Source organism: Acomys minous (assembly GCF_964271855.1).
Source record: "Acomys minous genome assembly, chromosome: 12".
NCBI classification, from domain to species: domain Eukaryota; kingdom Metazoa; phylum Chordata; class Mammalia; order Rodentia; family Muridae; genus Acomys; species Acomys minous.
Window position 1 is genome coordinate 5,295,660 of NC_140493.1, and position 23,402 is coordinate 5,319,061.

Below are 23,402 nucleotides of genomic sequence, written 5' to 3' on the forward strand. Positions count from 1 at the left end.
CAGAAGCCCAGGTCCATCTTTACCCCACCAGGGGAGCCAGAAGCCCAGGTCCATCCTTACCCCACCAGGGGATCCAGAAGCCTATGACTCCAACTTCATCCCTGCCCTCTGCTTTCATAGGCTGTTTTACCTCCTCCCAAGGTTCAGGGTTTAGGTTCCTCCCTTCCTGTCCCCTTCTATCAGGTTCCTCAGGTGTCCCCACCACAGGTCCATCCATGGACCAGGGCCACACTGACTACTTTCTTCTTAGCTTGGGAGCAAGCTGTTAGGAAGGTACCTTAACACCAAGCCTCTTTTCACCGTTGTTTTCATCTTCTGCACCAGGTGTTCAACATTGACCTGGAAGCGAAACAGTGGGTCCAAGGTTAGCTGGGATTGGTCAGGGTAGACAAACATGCTTGTCCCTCCTCTACATCAAGCCTTTCCAGAAGGGGACAGGGCATGGGAGGGGAGTTGTTCACAAGTCTGGGCTTGAACTGGGGCTGTGTCCCTTAAGAAGTTTAGCGCCAGTGAGACTTAGGAAGACCCAAACTGAGACAGGTGGATCTGAGAGCGAGCGGCAGAGAAGCCTGCATGATTGTCCTTTCAGCCTCCCGCTCTCCTCCCTCTCTGCCCAGGAGCTTCTGGCTCCCCTCCCCTCTGCTCCAAGAACTGGCTGCTAGGCGTGTGGTTCTACACTTGTGACATGGGCTGCTTGTACGCAAAGTAGTGATTCTGCTATTAGGGGTGTGCACCCTCATTTGAGCTTCGAGGTAGGCATGAAAACAAGAGTGCCACTCTGCCTGTGGCAAGGACTGGCTGGGATCCTGAGCTAGGAGTTCCCTCGAGCTGCTGCTAAATCTCCACCCTGTAGCTTTCTTCTTTACTGAACTCAAAACCAGAAAAATAGTGTTCATTGGATCCCCTCTGTGAGACACGAGGTGAGTCCGGCCCAGAGGTGAAGGCATTAGTTCCCTCAGAACTGGAATGGCACCAAGAGAAATCTGGGGAGAAGACATAATAATCTGGGGAGAAGCATTTAAACTAACAAGCTTTCTGAAGAGTTTTGACGGTTAAGCGCTTTAACCGTTTCCCACCTATAATATGGAAGCGATAGCTTTCCTGCCTGTGCTGAAGATAAAATACAACCTACATATACCCAAGGGCTTAGCGACACGCTACCTAACAAAACGCAATCCCCAAATAGTACGTGTCATGTAGGAGACTACCGGAGAATGACCGCAAGGAGCCCTTCTGGTCTTCATGAGGCCCGGCCCGGCAGCCCCTCCTCCCCTTGAACTCTCACAGCGCTAGTGACCATGGGGGACACTCGGGAGAGAGACACCTGGCAGGCTCTGGCGGCCATCTACCTGTAGATCTCGAATGGTGAAGGGCTCCTCAAAGATGTAGGCCGCATCGGCCCCAGCCGCTAGCCCTGCCATGGTGGCCAGGTAACCACAGTAGCCGCCCATCGTCTCGATGATGAACACGCGGCGCTTGGTGCCCGCTGCAGACTGCTTGATCCGGTCGCAAGTCTGTAAAGACAACGGGCCGTGGGAAGATAGGGTCAGAGGTCAGACCCTGTGTTGTTCTTCAGCTTTTATCATTAACTCAACTACACAGCTATGTCCTGCTAGGCCAGTGAGACCCCTGGACCTCACCAAGGTCCTGCATTTAAAGCGGGGACTGCATTCTAGAACTTCTCCCCCGGGAAGAAAGCTGTTCCTTGTCTTTTATGTTGTTCAGAATAGGGATATTAAACTGTGTAACCTCAGAGGACACACAAAACACCAGGCCCTTTGATGGCGATGGGTTATTTCTAGGTAGGAAGAAAGCATAGCACAGATTCCTGGGCTGGACCGAGAATTTCTCACGCGCTGCTATAAAGGAAGAGGCTCACTTTCCACGACCAGGACAACAATCTAGCCTGACTGAGTTGGGGGCTGGGGGTGGCAGGCTCACCGTGCAGATGGTATTCAGTGCGGTGTCAGCCCCAATGCTGAAGTCCGACCCGGGGACATTATTGGAGACGGTGGCAGGAATGACCACAAACGGGATGCAGAGCTCATCAAACTGCTTCCTGCCCTCCATCAGCTCCAAGCCCCCTGTGTAAGCCTGGAAAGAGGGCCGCAGGGCAGGTGTGAGAAGAAAGGGGAGGTGGGGGGGGGGGAGAAGAGGGAATGGCGGGGCACTCACCTCAAAGCCCCCAATGATGACGAGGCCCTGAATGTTAAATTTAGTTATGTTGGCGCTGATCTGCTCGAAGTTCTTCTTGGGTAGAGTCCTAGTTGACCAGCGGCAGGGAGCAGGAAATTGAGGGTAAGACAGCAAGACGGAAGGAGAGGAAAGAATTAGAACGTGAGTCGGTTGTGGTGGTGGTGGTGGCACAAGCCTTTAATCCCAGCACTCGGGAGGCAGAGGCAGGCAGATCTCCGGGTTCGAGGCCAGCCTGGTCTACAGAGTGAGTTCCAGGACAGCCAGGGCTACCTGTCCCCAAAACCGAAGCAAACCACAATGAGAACATGCTTCCTTTAATGTCTGGACCTGCAGCACCATCTGCCTCCCCCACCCCCGCAGCACACACACACACACACTCTCACGCCATCCTAGGTACACAGTGGGTGTCTGAGTGGCCAGGTCTGCTACGTGAAGATGCTATCTATGAGTTTGAAGAGTGGTACCCATAGGACCTGACGTAACAGACTGACGCCCATATTCAAAAGCATCTTGAAAGGGTAACTGCTTGGGGATGCTCCCACAGCGCCATTTACCTCTTAGTGCCAAGTTTGGAACCACCTTGACCAGTCCAGCCTCCAACATAGCTCCAGCCAGCTTCTTCAATCTGCAGGGGAAAGCCACACAGCTCTCCATCGTGGTCCGGGGACCAGGAAGCTCATGTGTGACAAAGGCCACCTCTTGAGCTCTGACCCTTCAGAGTTCCCCTAGGTTGGAAGATGCCCCAGATGCTGGCTTCCACCCTTCTGACTCATTCGGGAACAGCAGACGCTGTGCTGAGCTCGGGACAGAGAAATAAATGGGCGTGATGTTTGGAAAGGTTTGTCCCATACGCCAAAATTAACTGTGCTTCCCGGAGAGAAGTTAGGGTGGGAAAGAGGCAGAGACGATGGACTGGTCACCCCTATGCTGCCCTTCCATGGCCCCTACTACACGTGCGTCCACTCCTCTGTGTGTCCGTACCTGACCTTTGGCCAGCCCCTCAAAGCCATCGTGCACGACCAGCACTCGGTTGCCCTGGATGAGCGCGATCCTCACGGTAGAGCGAACTGCAGCGTTCATGCCTGCAGCTGGGGCCCCCACATTCATCACAGCCACTGTGTGCAACCCGCCCTGTTCAGGAGGAAGCCCGGAGAAAAGGAAGGGAGAGACACCCCCAGAGGGGAGGTCACCAAGAGAGGCAGAACTCTGAGCCCCTGGGGATATGTGTGACAAGATACTCCCCCAGGGAATGCTAGCACAGGGCCCGGGGCTCTACCCTACAGAAGCAAAGTTCTTTACCACAAAGTGACACACAAGCCAGCGTCATCATCACATAACAGACAACAGGTCTTGTGGAACATTTCCCAAAGTGTGGTCCTTGAGCCACTTGCATCCCATTTGACCTGAGCAGCTTATTAGGTGGCACATTCCTGTGTCTGCTGGGGATAGGGCCCATAAGTATCCTGGATAATTCTAATCAATAGTAAACACTGAGAACCGCTCTTTCAAGGGAACGGGTGCTGAGGCAGATCTGCGGGTGACTATACCCACAGGATCAAAAGCCCTCTCTCCTGTTTCTTCATGCGCTCTTGCCAACCCTCAACTGGGTGTGAGTCTCGGGTTCTCTACACAGGACAAAGTAAAAGCCTGGAACTGGTATCTGGGGTTGCTCACAGAAAGTCATCGTGCAGGGTCAGGGTCCCAGCACTGAGGAAGACTGGGGACCAAGACATGGCTAAGACATGTGGGCAGCACTTCATAAAGAGAGATGGAGAAACGGGAAGGGTAGATGGCCAGTACCTTAGAGACAGGGGGTCTGACGTGAGCTAGAAGCTTGTACACCTCCCAGTTGTTCATGAAGCTCCTATCAAAGTACAAAGAGAACAGAGTGTCGTCAGGACGCTCCTCACGGCAGGCAGCCACAGGAATCTATCTGGGTCAGGAGCTGGGTCGCAATGGGTTTCCACAGGGTAAACCCCTGAGGAGCTAACCAGCTGAAGAGGAACTACACAGGGCCTTGTAGGGGAGGCGAGGGCATTCATTCATCAAACACCCCTGAGTGTGTATGTCCCAGGTGCTGGGCTCGGTATATGAGGCAGTGCCTTGCTTAGCAATACCTAGCACCTAGCTGAGGTCACCTCTAGAAGTAACGGACTAGGATAAAAGGCTCTTTCCGAGCAGAGTGCCCCTGGACCAACTGAGTGTCCTGGGCACCTCACAACTGATTTCCTTGGGAAAGAAATCGTCACAGACAATAATCAGAAATGGCAGCTGATGTCTGGGGCAGCTGATGTCTGTGATGCAGGCTTCTGCCTTCACTCTGGCATTTGCTATAGTTAGCCAGTTCCTGGTGGCTTTCTCACCGGCCTCTCAGCTTCATGGCTTCATCGAATCTCTTCTCATCCATGGCCTTGGTCACGTCTTTGGTCTAAGGGAGGAACACAGCGAGAGTCACAATTCCCAGGCATGGTTCTGCATGACTGCGTCTCCTGTGACGGGATCTCGCTCCTACGCTGCCCCTTCCCTACATCCCCAGGCTATCCAGAAATATCTTGCTTTTTAACCTTTTCTGAGTAACAGGCAGCAGAAAGGGGACTAGATTAGAATTGTGGGGCAGTGAAGGAGTGCCCACAGGCTGTGGAGCTTCTTCCCCGCTACACCCAGGTCCCCGCCGGCCTTGGGGACCAAGGAAATGAAGGGTCCCTGCCTCATGCTGCTCAGGCTCTTTGTAGATGAAGTCTCAAGCATGGCTGCAGGTTACTGGGCTTCTCGAGTGTCAGAGAGACACAGGCCCCAAAATAAGGGAAACTCAGGCTGCCCCAACCACCAGGACCAACGCCCTAGTTGTGGTGCCAAAGGAGTGGCTATCCTAGAGCAGAGACGCTAACGTCTTCCAGATGCTGTGTCAGACGCATCACAGCTTTCCTTCAGCCTGCATCATCCTGGAGGTGAGTGGTGGTTGCCTGATGTTGGTTTAGAGACACACGTTTGAAGTAGATATCACTTAAAGATAAGAGGTAACTGGCCGGCTACCAGTCAAGTCTAAGCATTTCCCAAGTCGTAGGAGCTCATTCACACTTCACTACATAACTGTGTGAAAAGGACGGAGGCTGGCGCTTACAGACTATTACAGACTGTGTGGCCCTTCCACCTTCCTTAGAAATACTTTGCAGGTAGGAAACTGATGCTGAGCAGAGGGCATGGCTCTTGGACTGAGAGGGACAGCAGCCTGTGGTGCTCTTTTCCTTATGTCTCTTTGTTTGTTTGGGTTTTTTGTTTTTGTTTTCCTTTTTTATTAAATTAATTTATTCCGATTACATCTCAATTGTTTTCTCCTGTATGTCTCTTACTGCACCGTCCCACCTTTGCATTTTTCCCCTCCTGGGACCACAGACATTGCTCCCGTGGGGCCGGTACTCACCACCTGCACACACTCCATGAGGGGCAGGCGCACAGCCTGGTTACCAGAGAGGCTCACCACACAGGCTGGGGTGTCTGGGGTCCCCTCCAAAAGTGCCATCACTGCTTCCACACCCATCCTGCTGCCCTGCAGGAGTCACGGAACAAAGGATTGGTTTAGACCTCCCTCTTTGGCTTGGCTAAGAGCCAGGATGCTCAGGACCCTTTCCGAATCCTAGGGCTGGGTTCCACATTGAGAGGCTGTGCCTAGGTACCTGCTTTACCTCCCTACCCAGACCCCATCTAAGGCTCGATGGCTCTCTGCCTTCTTGTCACCAGAACTCTGAGGTTTGTACTCGGTTCTGGAGAAACCTGTCCATGTCATGTGGTGGCCTAGAAGCTGCTAGGGCACAGCATGACTAGTGACATGAGCCCGGCAGAAGTAGGACAGCAAGGCTGGGGGCTTGCAAGGCATGGGAACCTGTCAGGACCCTGTGACTTACCAGGATCCGGTCAAAGGCCGATGGTGTCCCACCCCGCTGTACATGTCCCAGGACAGTGACCCTTGTGTCATATCCAAGGCGCTTTACCACTAGCTAAAAGGACCAAGAAAAGGAAGCACAAGGTCAAAGGCAGCAGGAAATAAGCAGAGGCTTACTTAAGGTAACTACAGTTACAGTGTTTCATCTTGTGATGGCTCCTAGTGGGAGAAAAGCAAGGAATAAGGACCACGAGGAGATGCAGGGTCATGACTCAGAAGCCACCCAGGGGTCGGCCAAGGGCGCTGGGCGATACAGCGTCACACTAACGTTCTTGATGTCCTCTGAGGTGATTGGTTTCCCATTCTTGTCGATTGCGCCCTCAGCAACAATGATGATGTTGAGGCGAGAACCACGGGTCCTTGTCTGGTCAAGAGTGAGAGAGAGAGAGAAAGTGGTTAATGGGATTAAACAGATGCGGTAGGAAATCGAATCGCCCATGGAATAGGGTGAGGGGTTTTGTTCAAGTGCCAGTACCTCGCTGAGCCGACGACAAAGGTGTTCCTCCCAATCGTCATCTGGCGGACACTCAGGGATGAAAACCCAATCAGCCCCACAGGACAGAGAGGTGACAAGGGCCAGGTATCTGGGACGAGAGCCAGAAGCACAGACTAGGAACCTTTATAATCCACAAACAGCTTGTCACGCCCAGCAAGACCTCCTAGTCCCCGTGGTTGATGAAAGATACAGGGGCCCTGCATTTCGTTCCTGAGACGGGTGAACACTAGGCCTGTTGACGAGGCGCTCTCCTTGGAGATCGCCACCACGGGCTTCCCAGCTCAGAGACTGTCCATCATTTCACGTGGACCTGAGCGTGTGTCCGTATGTGCATATGAGTAGGTAAGGGAGATGGCGCAGACACAGGGAGGGTTGCATCTTCTAGCATGACTTGCAGACCCTACTGCCCCAGAGACCACACCAGACTCTCTGGGAAGAGGAAAGGGCCGTCTCTAGGTCAGTGGACCACAGGGGACAGGGCGGCGAGCTTACCCGCAGTGGCGTCCCATCACTTCTAACACGAAGGTCCTCTGGTGGCTGCAAGAGAAAGATGGGACTTACAGCCCGCATGTTCCTGTGGCCAGGACCAAGACCACACCATCCACACCTAGGTCCCCTGGCCTCAGGGAGATGTGCTTATGTTGCTAGCCATCCAGTAGGTTTCTGGAAAGACTATGATGACACGGGAGAAGTAGTTAGCTTCCTAGGATGGTAAGAAGACTCCATTGCAGGAAAGGGAGAGTCCCCAAAGCAGAGAGAAATAGGAAAGACGTGGACACAGGACGAGGTGAACCTGCAAGATTACCTGGGTAAATTGGCAGCCTATTGCCTTCCCATTTCCTCCACTGACCCTCTGCCCCACCTCTTTACTTCTGAGCAACAGTGCTATGGCATCCACACAGCTGGAGGGGGGGGGGCATCACAGACCCTGAGCTCCCTATATCTGCTTTAGTCAGGACCACAACCACCTAAGACACCAGTTCTCAACCTGTGGGTCATGACCCCTTTGGAGGTCACATACCAGATATCCTACACATCAGATATTTATTCACAATTCACAACAGTAACAAAATTACAGTTATAATGTAGCAACAAAATAATCTTGTGTTGCAGCATTGGGGAGGTTGAGAACCGATTCAAGGTATTCAAGACCCCAGAGGAACATGCCTGAGAAGCAGGCACAAACGGACTGGAGAGCGGCAAAAGGCATCTTCAGTGCTCCAGGGTGAGCCTCAGAAAAGCCATCACAGTGGCTGTAAATGAAATGTTTTCATTCTCACCGGCTCTTGTCTGGCCTGGAGTCTGCTCTTCTACTGCCTCCCTGCTAGGTGCCCTTACCTCTGAGCGGTGGTGGTGATGGCGTCGACGATCTCTACAATCCGGTGCAGGGCAGAGTCGGTACCGATGGTCATATCAGTTCCACAGAAGTCATTGTCGATGGAGCCAACCAGGCCCACGATGTTCAGGAAGCTGGACTTTGTAGCCTCCTCGGCCGTGATCTTCCCTGTGAGGGGAGCAAACCAGAGGCCAGCAGGTGAGGAATCGTCCACACGTACAGAGCGGATTATTAGAGAGGCTGTAAGCAATGGCAGGAAGGACGGCAAAGGTGGCTCCTTTGTGCGTGGTAAACGGTTTTCTCTGATGGGAGGTAAGAGTGCGTGTACAACACACGTGTGCACAACACTGTTGCCTGAAAAGTGATACTGATGAAAATGCCTCACCCTCTTTCTGGAGGTCACTCAGCAAGTCGCTCCACTCTGACCGGAAAGTGTCAGCCCCAGTGAGGCTGCCGTCGCCTCCGATGACACACAGATTGGTGATCCCCCGCTTCACCAGGTTGTGGGCGGCTCGGAGTCGGCCTTCTCTCTCCCGGAAGTCTTTGCATCGGGCACTTCCGATCACTGTGCCTCCCTTTATGGGGGAGGTAGAAGGCAGGTCTTCAGATGGCACAGCCAAATTTGGGCTCAACATGCCAAGATGTCCCCATTCCAACCCAGTGACAGACCCGTGTAACCATGCCACTCCCCGAAGTTCCCTGACATCCCTAGGTCACTTGTCCCTTATAGAGGAAAAGAGAATGACGCTGGATGTCACAGTGCCACCCATATTCTGTCACATACCCTAGGAGATCACTAAGATCAACTAGTTCACTGATGACTTTACCATCAAAGTAATCATATTCAAAAGAATTTGTGTAAACATTAGTTTCTATTCTAGAATTATCACCCTGACTCCAGTCTTTGGATTTTCCTTAGTGCCTGGTACTAGTAGATTATATGCAAACTACTATAAGGATACTTGGCCATATCTCTTCCTCTCTAACTCAATTCTACCTAAGATTATCCAGACACTGTCAACTTGTTCCCCTTAGTTCCTTGGGATCTATAGTGTTAGTGGCAGGAGCCACAACACTCACTTATTCGTGGGAAAAGTGGGCTGCGGGGGGGGAGCTCTGTGTGTAGGAAGTCTTGATTTCCCAGGGATTTAGAGATCCTCCAAGAGTTAAGTATATTTAAGGGTTTTCATAAGTAATAGGTGCTCCTGGGCATTCATGACTCTAGGGGAGGAAGAACCAGTGGATCTCTGTGAGTTCGAGGCCAGCCTGGTCTACAAAGTGAATTCAGGACAGCCAAGGCTACACAGAGAAACCCTGTCTGGAAAAACCAAAACCAAAACAAAACAAAGCAAAACAAAGTGGCTTCCTGTTGGAGGTTGGACTGGTCTGCCCAAATGAGCAGACTCACATACCCAAATTGTTTGTAACCTTGCCTAAGAACTTATTCCTGTTTGGTCAATAAAAAACCATCACACCTGAGCAGGGCAATGGGACAGGCCTGGCTAAGATTCAGGGGCTTTGGGGGACAGAGACTGGAAGAGGAGAGGAGGAAGGAGGAAGGCTGGCGCCATGAGTTAGGTGGAGGAAGCAGCACATGGCCGCCATGAATGGAGATTTGTTCCAGATGACACTAATATTTAGGATATGAATGGGAGGTAGTTCGATAAAAATTATTAGAATCAGATGGCATGGGATTGGGGCCCGGTATAGGATACCTGCTCCGATATGGGAGGTAGGGAGATATCTTCCCTGCCCCAGGTTAACTAAGGCTATTTTAAAATATAACAGGTCTCTGTGTTTCATTGATTGCTATAAGGTTGGAAAATTCCACCGTAATAATAATTACAGGGCTGATAACAAACATTCACTAGGCACTACTTACAATTTAACCACAACAGCTTCCCTTGGCATTTTTAGGGGATTTAGGTAGAGAATGGGACACAGATATAGTTTGTAAACTTCTCACTAGGTCAGCAGATGGTTACAGTTCTCAGCTAGCCCGGAGTGGACAGGTCCCAGAAGGACACTTGAACAACACGGAGTAATCACAGAGGCCTGTGGATAGCAAGACCCAACTTCCCCGGGACTCTGAGAGCCTGCAAGGCTGTCTCCATTCCCTCTCCCTTAAATAGCCTGGCTTCGGGCTGTCATGACTCCGTCACGTGAGGACTGGCTGGGTTTAAGTCCGCTTCTGGTTTCAGGCCTCTAAGGTTATGCTCAGAGCCAGACTCACCCCGTGACCCCCGAGGAGGACTTGCTTATGATGTGCTGGTTGCAAAAGTCTTGCTGTGACCTTTCTATAAAGGGCAAGCCACTCCGGGACCAGATTCCTACCCGCTTTACCACTGCGAGAAGCCAGGAGGATGTTTTCAAATGCAAAGAGCAAAGGGCAAACACGAAGCCTTCGCTTCGGCTGTCACCAAAACCTTTTCACACTGGGACGCCAGAGCAGGATGAGGCAAGGATGGCACAGGCACAGGACACGAGTTCCCTGGAACATACCAGCTGAAGCATCATGGAAACGCTCTCCCAGGTGGCCTCCCTGATGTGCTCGCCACCATCCACCAGGCCTTGGTAACCCTAAGGGGAGCAGGGGAGCCATTAAGCCAAGACCAAGACAGCTTTCCCAGGAAGGGGTTCAAGTCACACCCTCCCAGTAGAGACCCCTGACTGCTGATTAACTGGAATAATCTAGTTAGGGAATCAGTCCAAGGAAGGATGTGTCAACTTTTTTGATATTCCAGTTTCCCCCATTCTTTTCTTCCGAGACAGGGTCTCTCTGTGTAGCTCTGGCTGGCCTAGAACTCACTACCTAGAGCAGATTGACCTCTGACCCACAGAGCTCCGCCTGCCTCTGCATCCAGAGTCCTGGGATTAAAGGCGTGTGCCATCATGCCTGGCTCTCTCCCACTCTTGGAATATCAAAATGCCCTTCCATTTGAATGTCTTTTCTTCCCACCCCCCACCCCCCCATCTTATTTCCTCCAAGATGTTTCCCAGGAGACCTAGGAGACAGCTGGTTTTGATCATCTGAGAGAAAAGGAGGCTGGGAATACTGGAGGAAGAGAAGAAACAGGACTTATAAAACTGCCAAACTTGACAGAAGGGCAAACAGACTGTACAGAAAAGAGAGTGGGCACAGCCTGAGAGGAGCTGGGAAAAGCAGCCAAGGAGGAGCTGGGACCTCAGAAAGCTGGGAAAATTCAGAAACACAGTGAGACTCGGCCTGCATGGGTCTCCCAGCTGAGTTATCCTAAACATGCTTGAAAGGCCTCCCATGTCAGTTCTTTTGGTTTGAGTTTCCTCTTTTACATTCAACAAGCAATGGGAGAACTCAGCTTGCAGAAATCTGGGTCCCAGCATTGGTGTTGAAGTTAAAGGTGGGAAGGAATGACTCAGTGAGACAGAGAGCCAAGAAGAAGAAAACACAGCAGTGCAGCGAGGAGGCAAAGAAGAGAAGGTGGGAAAAGGGCGGGAGGCAAACCTCATGGACAAAGAAGACGCGGGCGCCCGTGAAGATACCGACTCGAACCACGGCCCTGACGGCGGCATTCATACCTGCAAGGAGGGGAGGAGAAAGTCAGGAGGTTACTCTGCAGCCCGCAGTCCATGCCAGTGATGTCTGCCTAAGGCCTGGAGCTGGGCCTCTGGCCTGGGCTCTGACATCAGACTACTCCTCTCACTCCAGTTCTGGTCTCCCCAGTTTCAGTCACTGCGGCCAATGCTAGTGGAGCTCCAGACCCGCACCCACTCCCCCTCCGGCCCGCAGACCCGCACCCACGCCCCCTCCGGCCCGCAGACCCGCACCCACACCCCCTCCGGCCCGCAGACCCGCACCCACGCCCCCTCCGGCCCGCAGACCCGCACCCACGCCCCCTCCGGCCCGCAGACCGACACCCACTCCGCCTCCGGCCCGCAGACACCGCACCCACGCCCCCTCCGGCCCGCAGACCCGCACCCACGCCCCCTCCGGCCTGCAGACCCGCACCCACGCCCCCTCCGGCCCGCAGACCCGCACCCACGCCCCCTCCGGCCCGCAGACCCGCACCCACGCCCCCTCCGGCCCGCAGACCCGCACCCACTCCCCCTCAGGCCCGCAGACCCGCACCCACGCCCCCTCCGGCCCGCAGACCCGCACCCACGCCCCCTCCGGCCTGCAGACCCGCACCCACGCCCCCTCCGGCCTGCAGACCCGCACCCACGCCCCCTCTGGCCCACACTTTTTCTGGGCCTTCTGAGGATAAGAACGGTGACAAAGCAAGCACTTTCTCAATGTGTTTTGAGAGTTAGATACTGCTAAGAGTTGATCAAATATTGTCTCTTTAACCCCTCCTACAATCTGGAGTTTCCACTGTTTGGAAGATTTCAAAATGGAAGCTCAAAGGGGCCAAGGTTGCAAGGCCAATAGCCCCGCCAAGTTCCACTGTGACTCCAGGCCCTCAGTGCCACTTAGCACCCTGCCTGCTCTTCCACGCCCACTAGCCTCCGTGGCTTCACTAGGTTCCCTTGCTTTCTGCACTCGAGTAGAGACATCCAGCTTTCGGGTGCTGTTTGTGGGGAGACATGACTTTCCTATGGCTAAGTGGTCTAATGGAACACACTTTGTTTCTATGTTTATTATAGATGGTGGATTCATCCAGGGACACACACACAGAGCTACCATTGGAGTCACCTACATCCCTATGTGTGCCACACGGCTGTGACTCTCTAGCTCTCTCAGCGCCAGGAAGTATCGTGACAGTGTGGAGAGAGAATCAGTGAGGTGTGTGCTTCCCAGCGTCCTACTCTGTAATGTCACCAGGGCTCATGGGGATGTTCACTCATCTCAGAGACAAATCCGCTTCTAAAACTGCCGTATCCCAGCACTCGGGAGGCAGAGGCAGGCGGATCTCTGAGTTCGAGGCCAACCTGGTCTACAGAGTGAGTTCCAGGACAGCCAGGGCTACACAGAGAGACCCTATCTTAAACCAAACCAAACCAACCAAACAAACTGTCTTAGTCTTTCAACCTAAAATGTCATATAATTCTCAAATCCCGCCTGGTAAAAGATCATACGCCAGTGAACACCAGGGCAGCTGTTACTGTTGGGAACTGTGCGGTACAACTGAAAACCAGTGCAAACTAATGAGCAATCAGGGCCACTTAGAATAAGTAAGAACAGGCTTTCCCAGTCTTTCTTTTCCTCTCCTCTGACCTCCTCTCTTACAGGCCAACACAGTATCTATTATGTAGTTATTAGCTCCAAATCAGAGTGCAGGTCCATTCAGCCGCTGAACGAAGACGAGCAGGGCAGCCGTCATCTTCTACACGGTGCTAAGTGCTGCGGATGCAACAGTGAACAGCACAGTCTGGGGCCGTCTCAAGACAGGAAATGACAGCGTGGTAAGATGATTCCCTGAGGGAAGGTATGTAGAAGCACAGTGTGCACGGAGTGGTCCAGAAATGCAGCACTTGTCCCGAAACCTACATCACGGTTTTCTGTTCTTTTTGTCAGGTAGATAGCTGAGGAGGACTGTTCTGGACACAGGGGGGGGGGGGGGGGAACTGCAGCGGCGAGAGCCAAGAAATAATTTTAGGTAATTCAATATAATGAAAGTAACTTGAATGTGATGAGAAATAACGCAACAGGCGGGGAGGTGCCGTATGCCATACAAAGAAGTCTGGCTTTTATCCTGTAGGTCTGGGTTTGACTGGGGGTTCGTGGATGTGTGCTCAGTCTCAGCAAATCCACCTGTATAGCACGTATAGGAAACTATATTAAAGTTTTATGGCCATAGCATTTCTTCTGGGAGAAGATTCACAACTTTCCTGATTCTTAAAGGGTTTTGTTTTTTTTTTTTTTTAAACCTCTCTCATACACGAAAATAGTTGCAGATAATCAAGACTTTCTAAGAATTTCGAAAGTTGGGGGACGTGGTAAGATCTGCATTGCAGCTTGGACGGGCTCTGTCAACAGGGTGACAGGCAGCTGGGTAGAGGGGTCACTGGGATTGGGAGGCCTCTGGTGTCCTAGATAAGACACGAGGGGGCCTCATGGGTCAGGGGCATGTGGGAGAAAGGAGATACTGGACAGGAGCCACTCAGGGAACACGGGGCACGGAGATTAGATGTTACACCGTGAACAAAGAGCTGTGACTGCAGAGCTAGGCAAAGGGTCAGCTGAAGAGCCATTAGCTGCGAGATGCTTGCTTTGGTTTGGGAAGAGAGGGGTGGGGAACACTACGTGCGCTGAAATGTAAGCACTGTGGGTCATCCATGCTAACTCGGAGGAGAAAATGTATATGATTAGAAACTCAAAGGACAAGGGACTGAGCTCTGAGAGGTGACCATGGTTGCTAGTAAACAGTAGCAAGAGAGATAGATACAAGAAGAAACAGGGCTTAGCAAGGACTTGGGAGCCAAAAGAATCATTTTGAAGCCAGGTGTGGTGGCGCATGCCTTTAATCCCAGCACGCAGGAGGCAGAGGCAGACGAATCTCTGAGTTCGAAGCCAGCCTGGTCAACAAAGTGAGTCCAGGACAGCCAGGGCTGTTACACAGAGAAACTCTGTCTCGAAAAACAAAAACAAACAAACAAAACAAAACAAAACCAAAAAGAACCATTTTGAAATATAGGAAAAGTTCCAGACGCATCTAAGATAAGAAGGAAGGTTGGGCTTGTCAGCACAGGTCCCTGTGAACACAGCTGACTCTCAAAGTCGCTTAGGCAAGTCTAAGTGCAGATACGGAGTCAGGATGATTCAGGAGAACAACAAAGATCTGCGCAGGCTTGAGGAACTCCAGTGAGTGTGAGGGGGCCGTGGGAGACAGGGCAGAGCGCTCGAGGCTTCAGGACAGAGGACTAAAGCCGGCTAGTACAACCACCACAGACCTGAAACTGCAGCTTATTTTCCAGCCTGCAGTACAGCCAATGGGACTCTACTGAATCTGCTGCTCTGCACTATACAGAGGTAATAAGAAGTTTTGCCTGAAATGTACAGGGAGGAGCTCAGTAAAGGCAGGAGAGGCATATCTAAAGAGAGACAAATGCTCTCAAAAGGTCTCCCCGGTAAAGCAAGCAATCGTTGGCAGGCAAGGAATGCTCAACCTCGTTTCCCAAGCAGCGCAACCCTGCCGGTGTCCAGCGGCCACCACTCCAGCCTTTAAACTGACTGTTTTCTAATAGTGTTAGGATCCCCTTTGTTCTCCTGTGCTCAACCCTAGATGCCCCAAAACACCAGACTGGGGAGTCCCCAAGTCTTTGGTCTCTCCTCCCCAACCTCACTGCTAGTCTGGCCCTAAGCCGCTCCTGGCCAGACTTTTCTTGGCTGTTCCATGTTTCCCTAAATAGCCCTCTATGAGCAGCTGCATGACTTATTAGAAGCAATATAAAGGATAAGATTACAGGGAGCAGGCGAGAGAGATTCTGGGGACAACCAGGCTATTCGCTCACAGTCTGAAGCAGCCAATGGCCTCTGGGGAGAGGAGCTGAGTCACATGTAGGTAGCTCCACAAGACTAGGCAGAAAACGGAAGCTAATAAAACAAAAAACAAAAAACCCACTCTACTGATGATGACCTTGCATTTCTGATCCTTTTGCCTCTACCTCCCCATGCCCAGTATGTGTGGGGTTCCAGGCACCCAGGCAAGCACTCCCATCAACCAAATCACAAGGTTCCTGTAGTCAGTCGGTACTGAAAACTTCCTTCCTGAGCTGTGGAAATTTATGACAAATGTTTGCTATGTGTCAATTGTACTTTCTAATGGATGTAGACTGAAAATTATAAGCTCTAGTATAACTATCCAGAGAGGCCACAGAACCCCAGTTCTGTACTCCTTTAAGAATAGGATATGCACGCATTTGAAGCTACGGCCGAGCTGCTCTCCAAGGCAGGAAATGTCAGGTCAGGAGGTTCAGTGAGATATGGATTGGTGGGGCTGGGGCCTTTCCGGTTAGAAAACCAGGATGATTTAGTGTTCATTCCATCCAGCCCAACATTCCAGAATCCCTGACTTTTGAGCTCAAGACGTCTAATTCCTGGCCATATTTCTGCTTCAAGAGATTGGCTTTGCAGAGCTCAAGGAGCGACAGCCGTGGCTTCTGTGGGCTTTGTGGAGGTCAGTTTTGCTCTGCCATGATGCCTGGGGGCCCTTGGGAAAGCAGTGTTCCCGTGCTGCCCTCCTGGGAGGCCCAGCACGCTGTCTGGGGAAGCCACCTCTGTACTGAGAGTCCTCCTTCAGCTGGGACCTCCCAGCAGCACGGCAGCTTCTGCTCTGCTTCCTTGTCGCCTTAGGATTTCATTTGCTGCCTCTCTCGATCCGTACTGCCATGCACCTAGCTACTATGTGGATTCACAGATGACACTTAATGCAACCGTCACACAGTCCCAGAGGCCTGGGCTCTCCTTCCCTGTCTCCCCTTTTTCTTCTCCCCTCCCCTCTCTCTCCCTTCTCTTCTCTCAATCTTCCCTGTCCCCCTGCCCCGCCATCTCTTCTTTCCAGAGAAGGCTCCTTCCTTTCATTCTTGCCATATGGCTTCATAGCTTTCTTTCCCCAACCTGACCGTCTAAGTACAACAGGGTACAGGATCAGCACTAAAAGACCACAGGACTGGCTGGAGTTCTACCAATGGAGAAGAAGCCATAGGGTTTGTGTTAGCAGCATCTCCAGGCACCACCAGGGCTCTGTATTCCTAGGCTGACCACTCAGGCCTCTGTGCCTTGGCCTCCTCCCTCAGTTTTTTCACCATTAATTCTGACTTGTTATATACATATAATTATAGTCAATAAATATGTTAAAATTTTAAAGTCTGTTATTTATTTACTTATTTATTGTTTATTATTTATTTACTTATTTTCTTTATTATTTATTTATTATCTTTCAAGACAGGGTTTCTCTGTGTAGTCTTGGCTGTCCTGGACTCACTTTGTAGACCAGGCTGGCCTTGAACTCACAGAGATCCGCCTGCCTCTGCCTCCTGAGTGCTGGGATTAAAGGCGTGCACCACCATGCCTGGCTTTGAAGTCTGGTTGTTAATTATGCTAATAGAAAATACCACGGCATACGGTTTGGGGAGATAACTCAGACAGCGAGGAGCTCAGAGTCCAGCACCCATGTAAAGCAGGGCACAGTAGCAAGCGTCTGTAAGCCCAGTGCTGGAAGTGTGAACACAGGTGGGTCCCCGGAGACGCTGGCCAGCGTGCACTAGCCATGTGGGATGCTTATGTAATCAGTGAACTTGGCTTCTGTGAGAGACCCTGCCTCTAACCAAGTAACTAACTAAGGTGGAGAGACACTGAGGAAGACATCCAACATTGACCTATAGCTTACACACACACACACACACACACACACACACACCCCTACCATGAGAACAAATATTCCCTTTTTCACTGATGCATCCTTAGCACCTGCCATTCTGTTTGATCACAGCAGGAACTTTTTATTTATTAACAATCCACTAACTGTACTGTGGCCAACTACTCTTCTAACTACCATACGTGAGTGAAAGGATCAGGGTTTTCCACTGTTTGTTTTTGAGCATTTTTCTTACGAAGTGTTTTCCAATTGCTCTCACCAGGACTTACCCATTTGTCGCATAAGCAAACGCAGCATGGCTAATGCACACTGGCTTACTTTATTCACGTGCCTGAGTAAGACCCCCAGTGATACATGTGACCTCTCTCAAGGGAAGCCAGCTTCTTCGCAACAAAGATGTGGACAAAGTGAGTGCTTAGTGCAAGGTCTGCGAAGCCTAGGGCCAGAAGCACTAGGTGGAACCTTCCATTTCTTCTCTCGTCTTTGTCTCCATGCCCTGTCAACCCTTCAGAAAGACCCTTCTCTACTGCACACCACCAACATGAGCGTAAGAAGACACAGCGGCACGTGTTCTCTCTGCCCATCTCTCCCACTTTTTTTCCCATATACTTCACGTTTTTGGCTTCTTAGACTCTGCTCAGAGAAAGGTTTCTCTGGCTCCTGCCTCTCGGGCCCACTGGGTCTGCAGTGATTAGCTGATGCTGTTCCCGTTGGGGCAGAAGGCAGGGAAGCGGGTGACAGCACCACCTGTGAGTGCCGAGCTCCCCAGGATCCAGCTGGCTTGCCCAATACCAACCACAAGGCTCTTCCCTTTCCCCCTATCCCTCAAGTTCGTGAATTGAATCCATCTATTGCTTTCTCAATATTCATCTCCAATGCTCCCCAATGCTGCTCAAGGACCAATGGCAACGACTTCCAGAGGAACTCGACAGAAGTACTATGAACATTCAGGGAAACCGTAGCAGAGCAAACGATATCTAAATACACCAGAGGCTCACGGCAGACACTTCTAGGAAAACTCAGGATTCAGTTCTTAGTCTACAGGTTAAGGGAGTCGAGAAACTCAGGGGTCCCAGCAACCACATTTCTGTCCTCTTTTACTTACCTTGGGCATCTCCACCAGAGGTTAGCACGGCGATGGCCTTGCCGATCCCCAGGGTTTTGGCTGCATGATGCTCCTCATGGGTCATGATCCACTCTAGAATTCAAGACAACGGAGAGTTAGGATGCACTGGATCAATGTGCCACTTGCTCAAGAAACGTCTGTCTTAGACTGGCTAGCCACCCAGTCAGACTCTCCCACTAAAGCTGGGCTGTGCAGCCGCAGAGCTTTGGAGGTCTTCCAAAGGAGAGCCACACCCTCTGAGAGACAAGCTAACGTGTCAGAGTAATCCAGACCAGGGCTGCATAAGTCCTGGTTTACCCTTCCCTGCCCCCTCCCACCCCACTGGAACCTGTCAGGCTAAGGTCAAGAGGAAAGGGCACTTGACTTGAAAGAAATGAGAAGGCAAGGGGGAAATCTGAGCGCATCTTGGGATCCTCCCTTTTAATGAAGGGAGGAGGTGCTGCAGAGGGCACAAATCAGGGGAGGCTTGAGGTCCAGGCAGAACCGGCAACGAAGAAGTGAGCACTTAGGCACAGGTTGGCTAAGAGTGGGGTTGAGTGATGCAGAACTAAGCAAGGCTGGGTGACAGGGAGCAAAGACTGGAGGCTGAGGCTATGCAGGCACACTAGGGCCAGACAAACTAATGCTTTCAATCTAAGGAACTGTCAGGGTCTTTCCACGGTGCTGCCCGCTCTGCTCAGGCTTTCAGATTTCTGAGCAGCTGCTGAATTCTTCGTCTAAGGCCTTGCCTCTCACATTATAAATGGAACCACAACAAAATTTCTGCCACACGTAGTCATGTGCGACAGACACACAGACACATACATTGTATTATGAGAAGAGTTTTAGTAGCTTATATATATTATAACATTACATATGATAATATATCGTTATATATTATATATATGGAAATATAACACACAAGACCTACTTTTATATTCTTTAAACATATCTTTTGTTTAAGATCTTATTTATTTATTTATGAGTGCTCTATCTGCATGTACACCGTATGTCAGAAGAAGGCATCAGATTTCAGTATAGATGGTTGTGAGCCACCATGTGGTTGCTGGGAATTGAACTCAGGACCTCTGGAAGAACAGAGAGTGTTCTTATCCGCTGAGCCATCTCTCCAGCCCCTACTTTTATATTCTTAAAATGCCAATAGGTTCATCACTCCCTGTTACACAGGCTAAAACCTGTTACTTTAAAATGTATCTCACCTGCCTCTCAGGGTCAAAACTGCCACTAAACCCTATTATCCCTCCTTTCTCTTCTCCCTTCCCATCCCCTCTCTTCTATGCTTGCTGCCTCCTTCTACCTGAGTTGTTGCGGCAGGAGCAGAGCTCGTCTCCCTTCAACCCAGTAGCTTGCACTGCCCTTCTTTGCCTTACTAGAAAGGCAAAGAAAACTTCGTGGGAAGGCTGCAGGCCCCCAAGGCTTTTGTAAAGGGGACTTGTGCAGAGGGACAGCAACTTTATAGGAAGGTTGTGTCTGGCATCTGGGAAAATCAGGGTAGCTGCTTATAGCAACTAAACTACATAAACATACAAGCCTTTGGTGCCAATAAAATACATATGGTGAGATAAACATGAAAAAGACACATACAGCTAGGGACAAAGATTAATGAACATACTACAAAACAGCATTGACAGGTCGAGTCTATTCTTCTTGATTCCAATGTTTACAGCCCTTACGATTGAGTCCCTCGCCTACTGATTCAGCCTTCTCATTACCCCACTACCCATGGATCCTCTGATCTGCTGCCATCTGAGCATTCCTTTCCTCAGCCCTGTGAGCCTACTGATGCTCTGCCCAGTCTAATCTGTCTCTTTCTATCTACCCACCCACCCATCAACCATCCATCCATCCAATCATCCATCCATCCATCCATCCATCCACCCATTCATCCATCAATTGTCCATCCATCCAACTATCCATCCATCTAACTCATCCATCCAACCATCTATCTATCCAACCATCCATCCATCTATCCATCCACCCACCCATCCATCCAATCATTCATCCACTATCCAATCACCCACCTATCCACCCATCCATCCACCCAACCATCCATCTATCCACTCACCCAACCAACCAACCATCCATCCACCTAACCAACCAACCATACATACATACCCACTTCATCATTTTAAGCCACACCTCTTCACCCTTAGTAACTTATTAAATTAAGCTATTAAATCTAAGTTATCAAATGTCCAGAAAGCCTTCTTTTTTAATCTCCTGCAAGTCACATATTGTTTGGAAGTAATCATTCATTAAGCATTTAAATACAACTTGAGTGACATTTTAGTTGCTTCTTACACACTAACAGGAGGGCTGGACTAGATCAAAGGCCAGCAAACTACAGCAGGGCACATCCAGACTATCTCACTTATTTCCATGGCAGCCGACTATGAAGGGTCCTTACATTTTAGATGGTCGCAAAAATATTTTATGACATTAAAAAAGCATCCAAATTCAAGCTCTTGTATAGCTGCGCATGGTGGTGCTTGCCTGTAGTTCCAGCTGTTCCAGAGTCTGAAACAAGCTAAGTAACTGATAGAATTCAAGAGTTCAGGACCAACCTGGCGACATACCACAACCCTGTCTCTGGGATGGGAAAAAGAAAAACAAAAGGCAGTGTCCATGCCAGCCATCCTTATTCATGCCCACGCTGTGCTCTAACACTGGGGCAGGGACTCCAGCCAAGCCCTGCTGGCGTGCAAAGCCTAAAATACCTTGCCCTTTCAGTAAAGCTTCCTGACCACAGGGCTACATTGTTGTGAATGCACTTTCTCCAGGGCAGGGACTGTGCTTATTTTTAAAACTACTTCCAGTGCTGGGGAGATGGATCAGCAGTCCAGGGCACTGGCTGTTCTTCCTGAGGACGTGAGTTCAATTCCCAGCACCCACATGGCAGCTCTCAGCTGTCTGTGACTGTCTCCACTGGAAACCCTCTTCTAGTTTCCACAAGCATGAGGCACACAGGTGATGTACAAACATACACAATGAGAGCTAAAAAAACGAAGGCCAATCCCAACCCCAGCCATAGGAGTCTGCACACTGAGAAGGTCAGTAACACTGGCTAACAAGCCTCGGTGAGTAGACACAGCACACATGTACAGGGAGCAGGCTTGGGAATGCGGATAGCTCCATAGTCGACTCCTAAAGATGCACCCAGGGCTGGGAAGATAGCACAGGCGTACAGTATCTGCAAGACCCTGGGTTGGATATATCTCAGGTTTAAAAGGTGTGGTGGCGCACGCCTTTAATCCCAGCACTGGGGAGGCAGAGGCAGGCGGATCTCTATGAGTTCAAGGCCAGCCCGGTCTGCAAATCGAGTCCAGGGCAGCCAAAGCTACACAGAGAAACTCTGTCTCGAAAAACCAAAAGGGGGGGGGGGGAGGAAGAAAGAAAAGAAGGAAAGGAGGGAAGGAACAGGAAATGGAATCAGTCTAGATCGCCATCAACAGATTAATGGGTAATAGTATTGAGGCACATAATGGAATTTTACTCAGCTGTAAAGAAAAAATAAATTATTATTTTTTTAGGAAAATGATGGATCTGCAAAGTACACTATTAAGTGAGGTGACAAACTCAGACAAAAATTGCATGTTCTCTCTCTCTAATAAAGTTCAACCCTGTAAAGTATACCTGTATATCCATGAGTGAGAATAAATGTGAGTAAAGCCAAAACGTTAGAAAGGAGCTGGAGAGTGCAAACGTAGGTGATGGGGGGTGGGGGTAGGGTAAGCAAGGAACATGAAAGAGGAAAAGAGACCAAGGGGGGCAAAGAGAGGTCACGGGTGGTAGGAGAGTTAAGGGGAAAGGATAATCTACTAACACACACTCTGTTCTAAAATGTCATATGATATCTATTAGCTTGTATACTAACTTTAAATTAAAAAAAAAAACAGACACAGACATACACATATGCCTTTATACGTATACCTAGAATGTCAACATCTCAGTTTCTGCTGTTCTTGAGAAAGACTACATGAGTGGAGAAAGTAGGAACCCAAATTTTTTGGGGAAAAAAGAACCAGACATCTGCCTATGCTGCTCTTTTTTCCCTTGAGTTTTCTTGGAGTTTATCAGCGGATTGGGATGCTCATCACCTGTAGAAGCCCCTAGATATCTTAATGTCGTAGTTTCAGTCGGGGAGGGAGTTCACCCTTCCAAGGTTAGGAGAGCTGACCTGTAAACAGCAGCTCACGTTCTCCTGAATCTGTACGTCAAGAGGCACAGGGCACACACACACACAAAATGCACGCAATTCGCACACCCACATCCTTTCTAGACCCACAGTAATACGCATGTGGACACAGTCACAGATGCTGAATATAAATATACAAAATCATATCTGTATGAGCACGCAGGAGGCAGGCACGCAGCCTAGCAGCATCACGGGTGCACCAATTTGAACTGGATGTGTGCCAGGGGAGGGGTAAGGCAGCCAAACGCAAGGCAGCCCAGCACCCGGGGCCCTGCATCTGGGACCAGAGCGAGCAAGTACTGGAAGGTTAACCGAGGGGCTCTGCTGCTTCTCGCGTGCCCAGCACCCATCCCCCTCTCGCCAGCGATTTCGGATGCCTTGTCACGTCTGGCCCTCTGTTCCTTTCTATCCTCCCCACCGCCTGCTCCCGGCACGTTCGCTCCCACCTCACTCTTGGCTTCGCCCCTCGCTCTCCACCCAAGGCCTCCCTCTTGCCTTGTAGTTTTAGTTCTCCTCCACCGCCGCTTTCTTGCAGATTGTCCTTGGGGAAAGGGGGAGGGGAGCTCGGTGAACACTGGGAGGAGCCAGGTGGAGGCAGCCTTGGGAGGAGGGGAGGCTTCCAAACCTCTACTGGCCAAAGCTGGCAAGGAGGCTCCGCCTCTCCCTGCTCGCCTCTCTCCTCCTCTTCCTCCTCGCCTTAAGAACTCTGCCGCTGTGGCCACGGGTTGCACGCCTGCTTCTCCAAGACCGCATCTCTATCTTGGGAGCTATCTGCTCCCGTACGTGGTGAGAGTTAGAGATTACGTAGTTGCTAATC

The 23,402-nt window shown here is 50.7% G+C and overlaps 1 protein-coding gene across 4 annotated transcripts in view; it reads right to left on the reverse strand.

Annotated features, from left to right (window-relative positions):
• Nucleotides 1–23,402, reverse strand: part of PFKM (phosphofructokinase, muscle) — a 41,914-nt gene that overhangs the window by 3,146 nt on the left and 15,366 nt on the right. For 2 of the 4 annotated variants that reach the window (XM_084748638.1, XM_084748637.1), the window contains exons 4-21: nucleotides 18,370–18,462; nucleotides 11,453–11,526; nucleotides 10,471–10,548; nucleotides 8,354–8,543; nucleotides 7,971–8,136; nucleotides 7,125–7,169; nucleotides 6,612–6,720; nucleotides 6,405–6,500; nucleotides 6,099–6,191; nucleotides 5,618–5,743; nucleotides 4,560–4,624; nucleotides 3,997–4,060; nucleotides 3,178–3,327; nucleotides 2,751–2,821; nucleotides 2,176–2,263; nucleotides 1,942–2,094; nucleotides 1,350–1,514; nucleotides 278–339 (exon numbers count right to left, since the gene is read on the reverse strand). In XM_084748638.1, coding sequence (XP_084604764.1) covers nucleotides 278–339; nucleotides 1,350–1,514; nucleotides 1,942–2,094; nucleotides 2,176–2,263; nucleotides 2,751–2,821; nucleotides 3,178–3,327; nucleotides 3,997–4,060; nucleotides 4,560–4,624; nucleotides 5,618–5,743; nucleotides 6,099–6,191; nucleotides 6,405–6,500; nucleotides 6,612–6,720; nucleotides 7,125–7,169; nucleotides 7,971–8,136; nucleotides 8,354–8,543; nucleotides 10,471–10,548; nucleotides 11,453–11,526; nucleotides 18,370–18,462 — 1,888 coding nt within the window. Of the gene's footprint in view, nucleotides 1–277; nucleotides 340–1,349; nucleotides 1,515–1,941; nucleotides 2,095–2,175; nucleotides 2,264–2,750; nucleotides 2,822–3,177; nucleotides 3,328–3,996; nucleotides 4,061–4,559; nucleotides 4,625–5,617; nucleotides 5,744–6,098; nucleotides 6,192–6,404; nucleotides 6,501–6,611; nucleotides 6,721–7,124; nucleotides 7,170–7,970; nucleotides 8,137–8,353; nucleotides 8,544–10,470; nucleotides 10,549–11,452; nucleotides 11,527–18,369; nucleotides 18,463–23,031; nucleotides 23,224–23,402 lie in introns of those variants that run through there. The other 2 variants (XM_084748639.1, XM_084748640.1) reach the window with 2 other exon arrangements.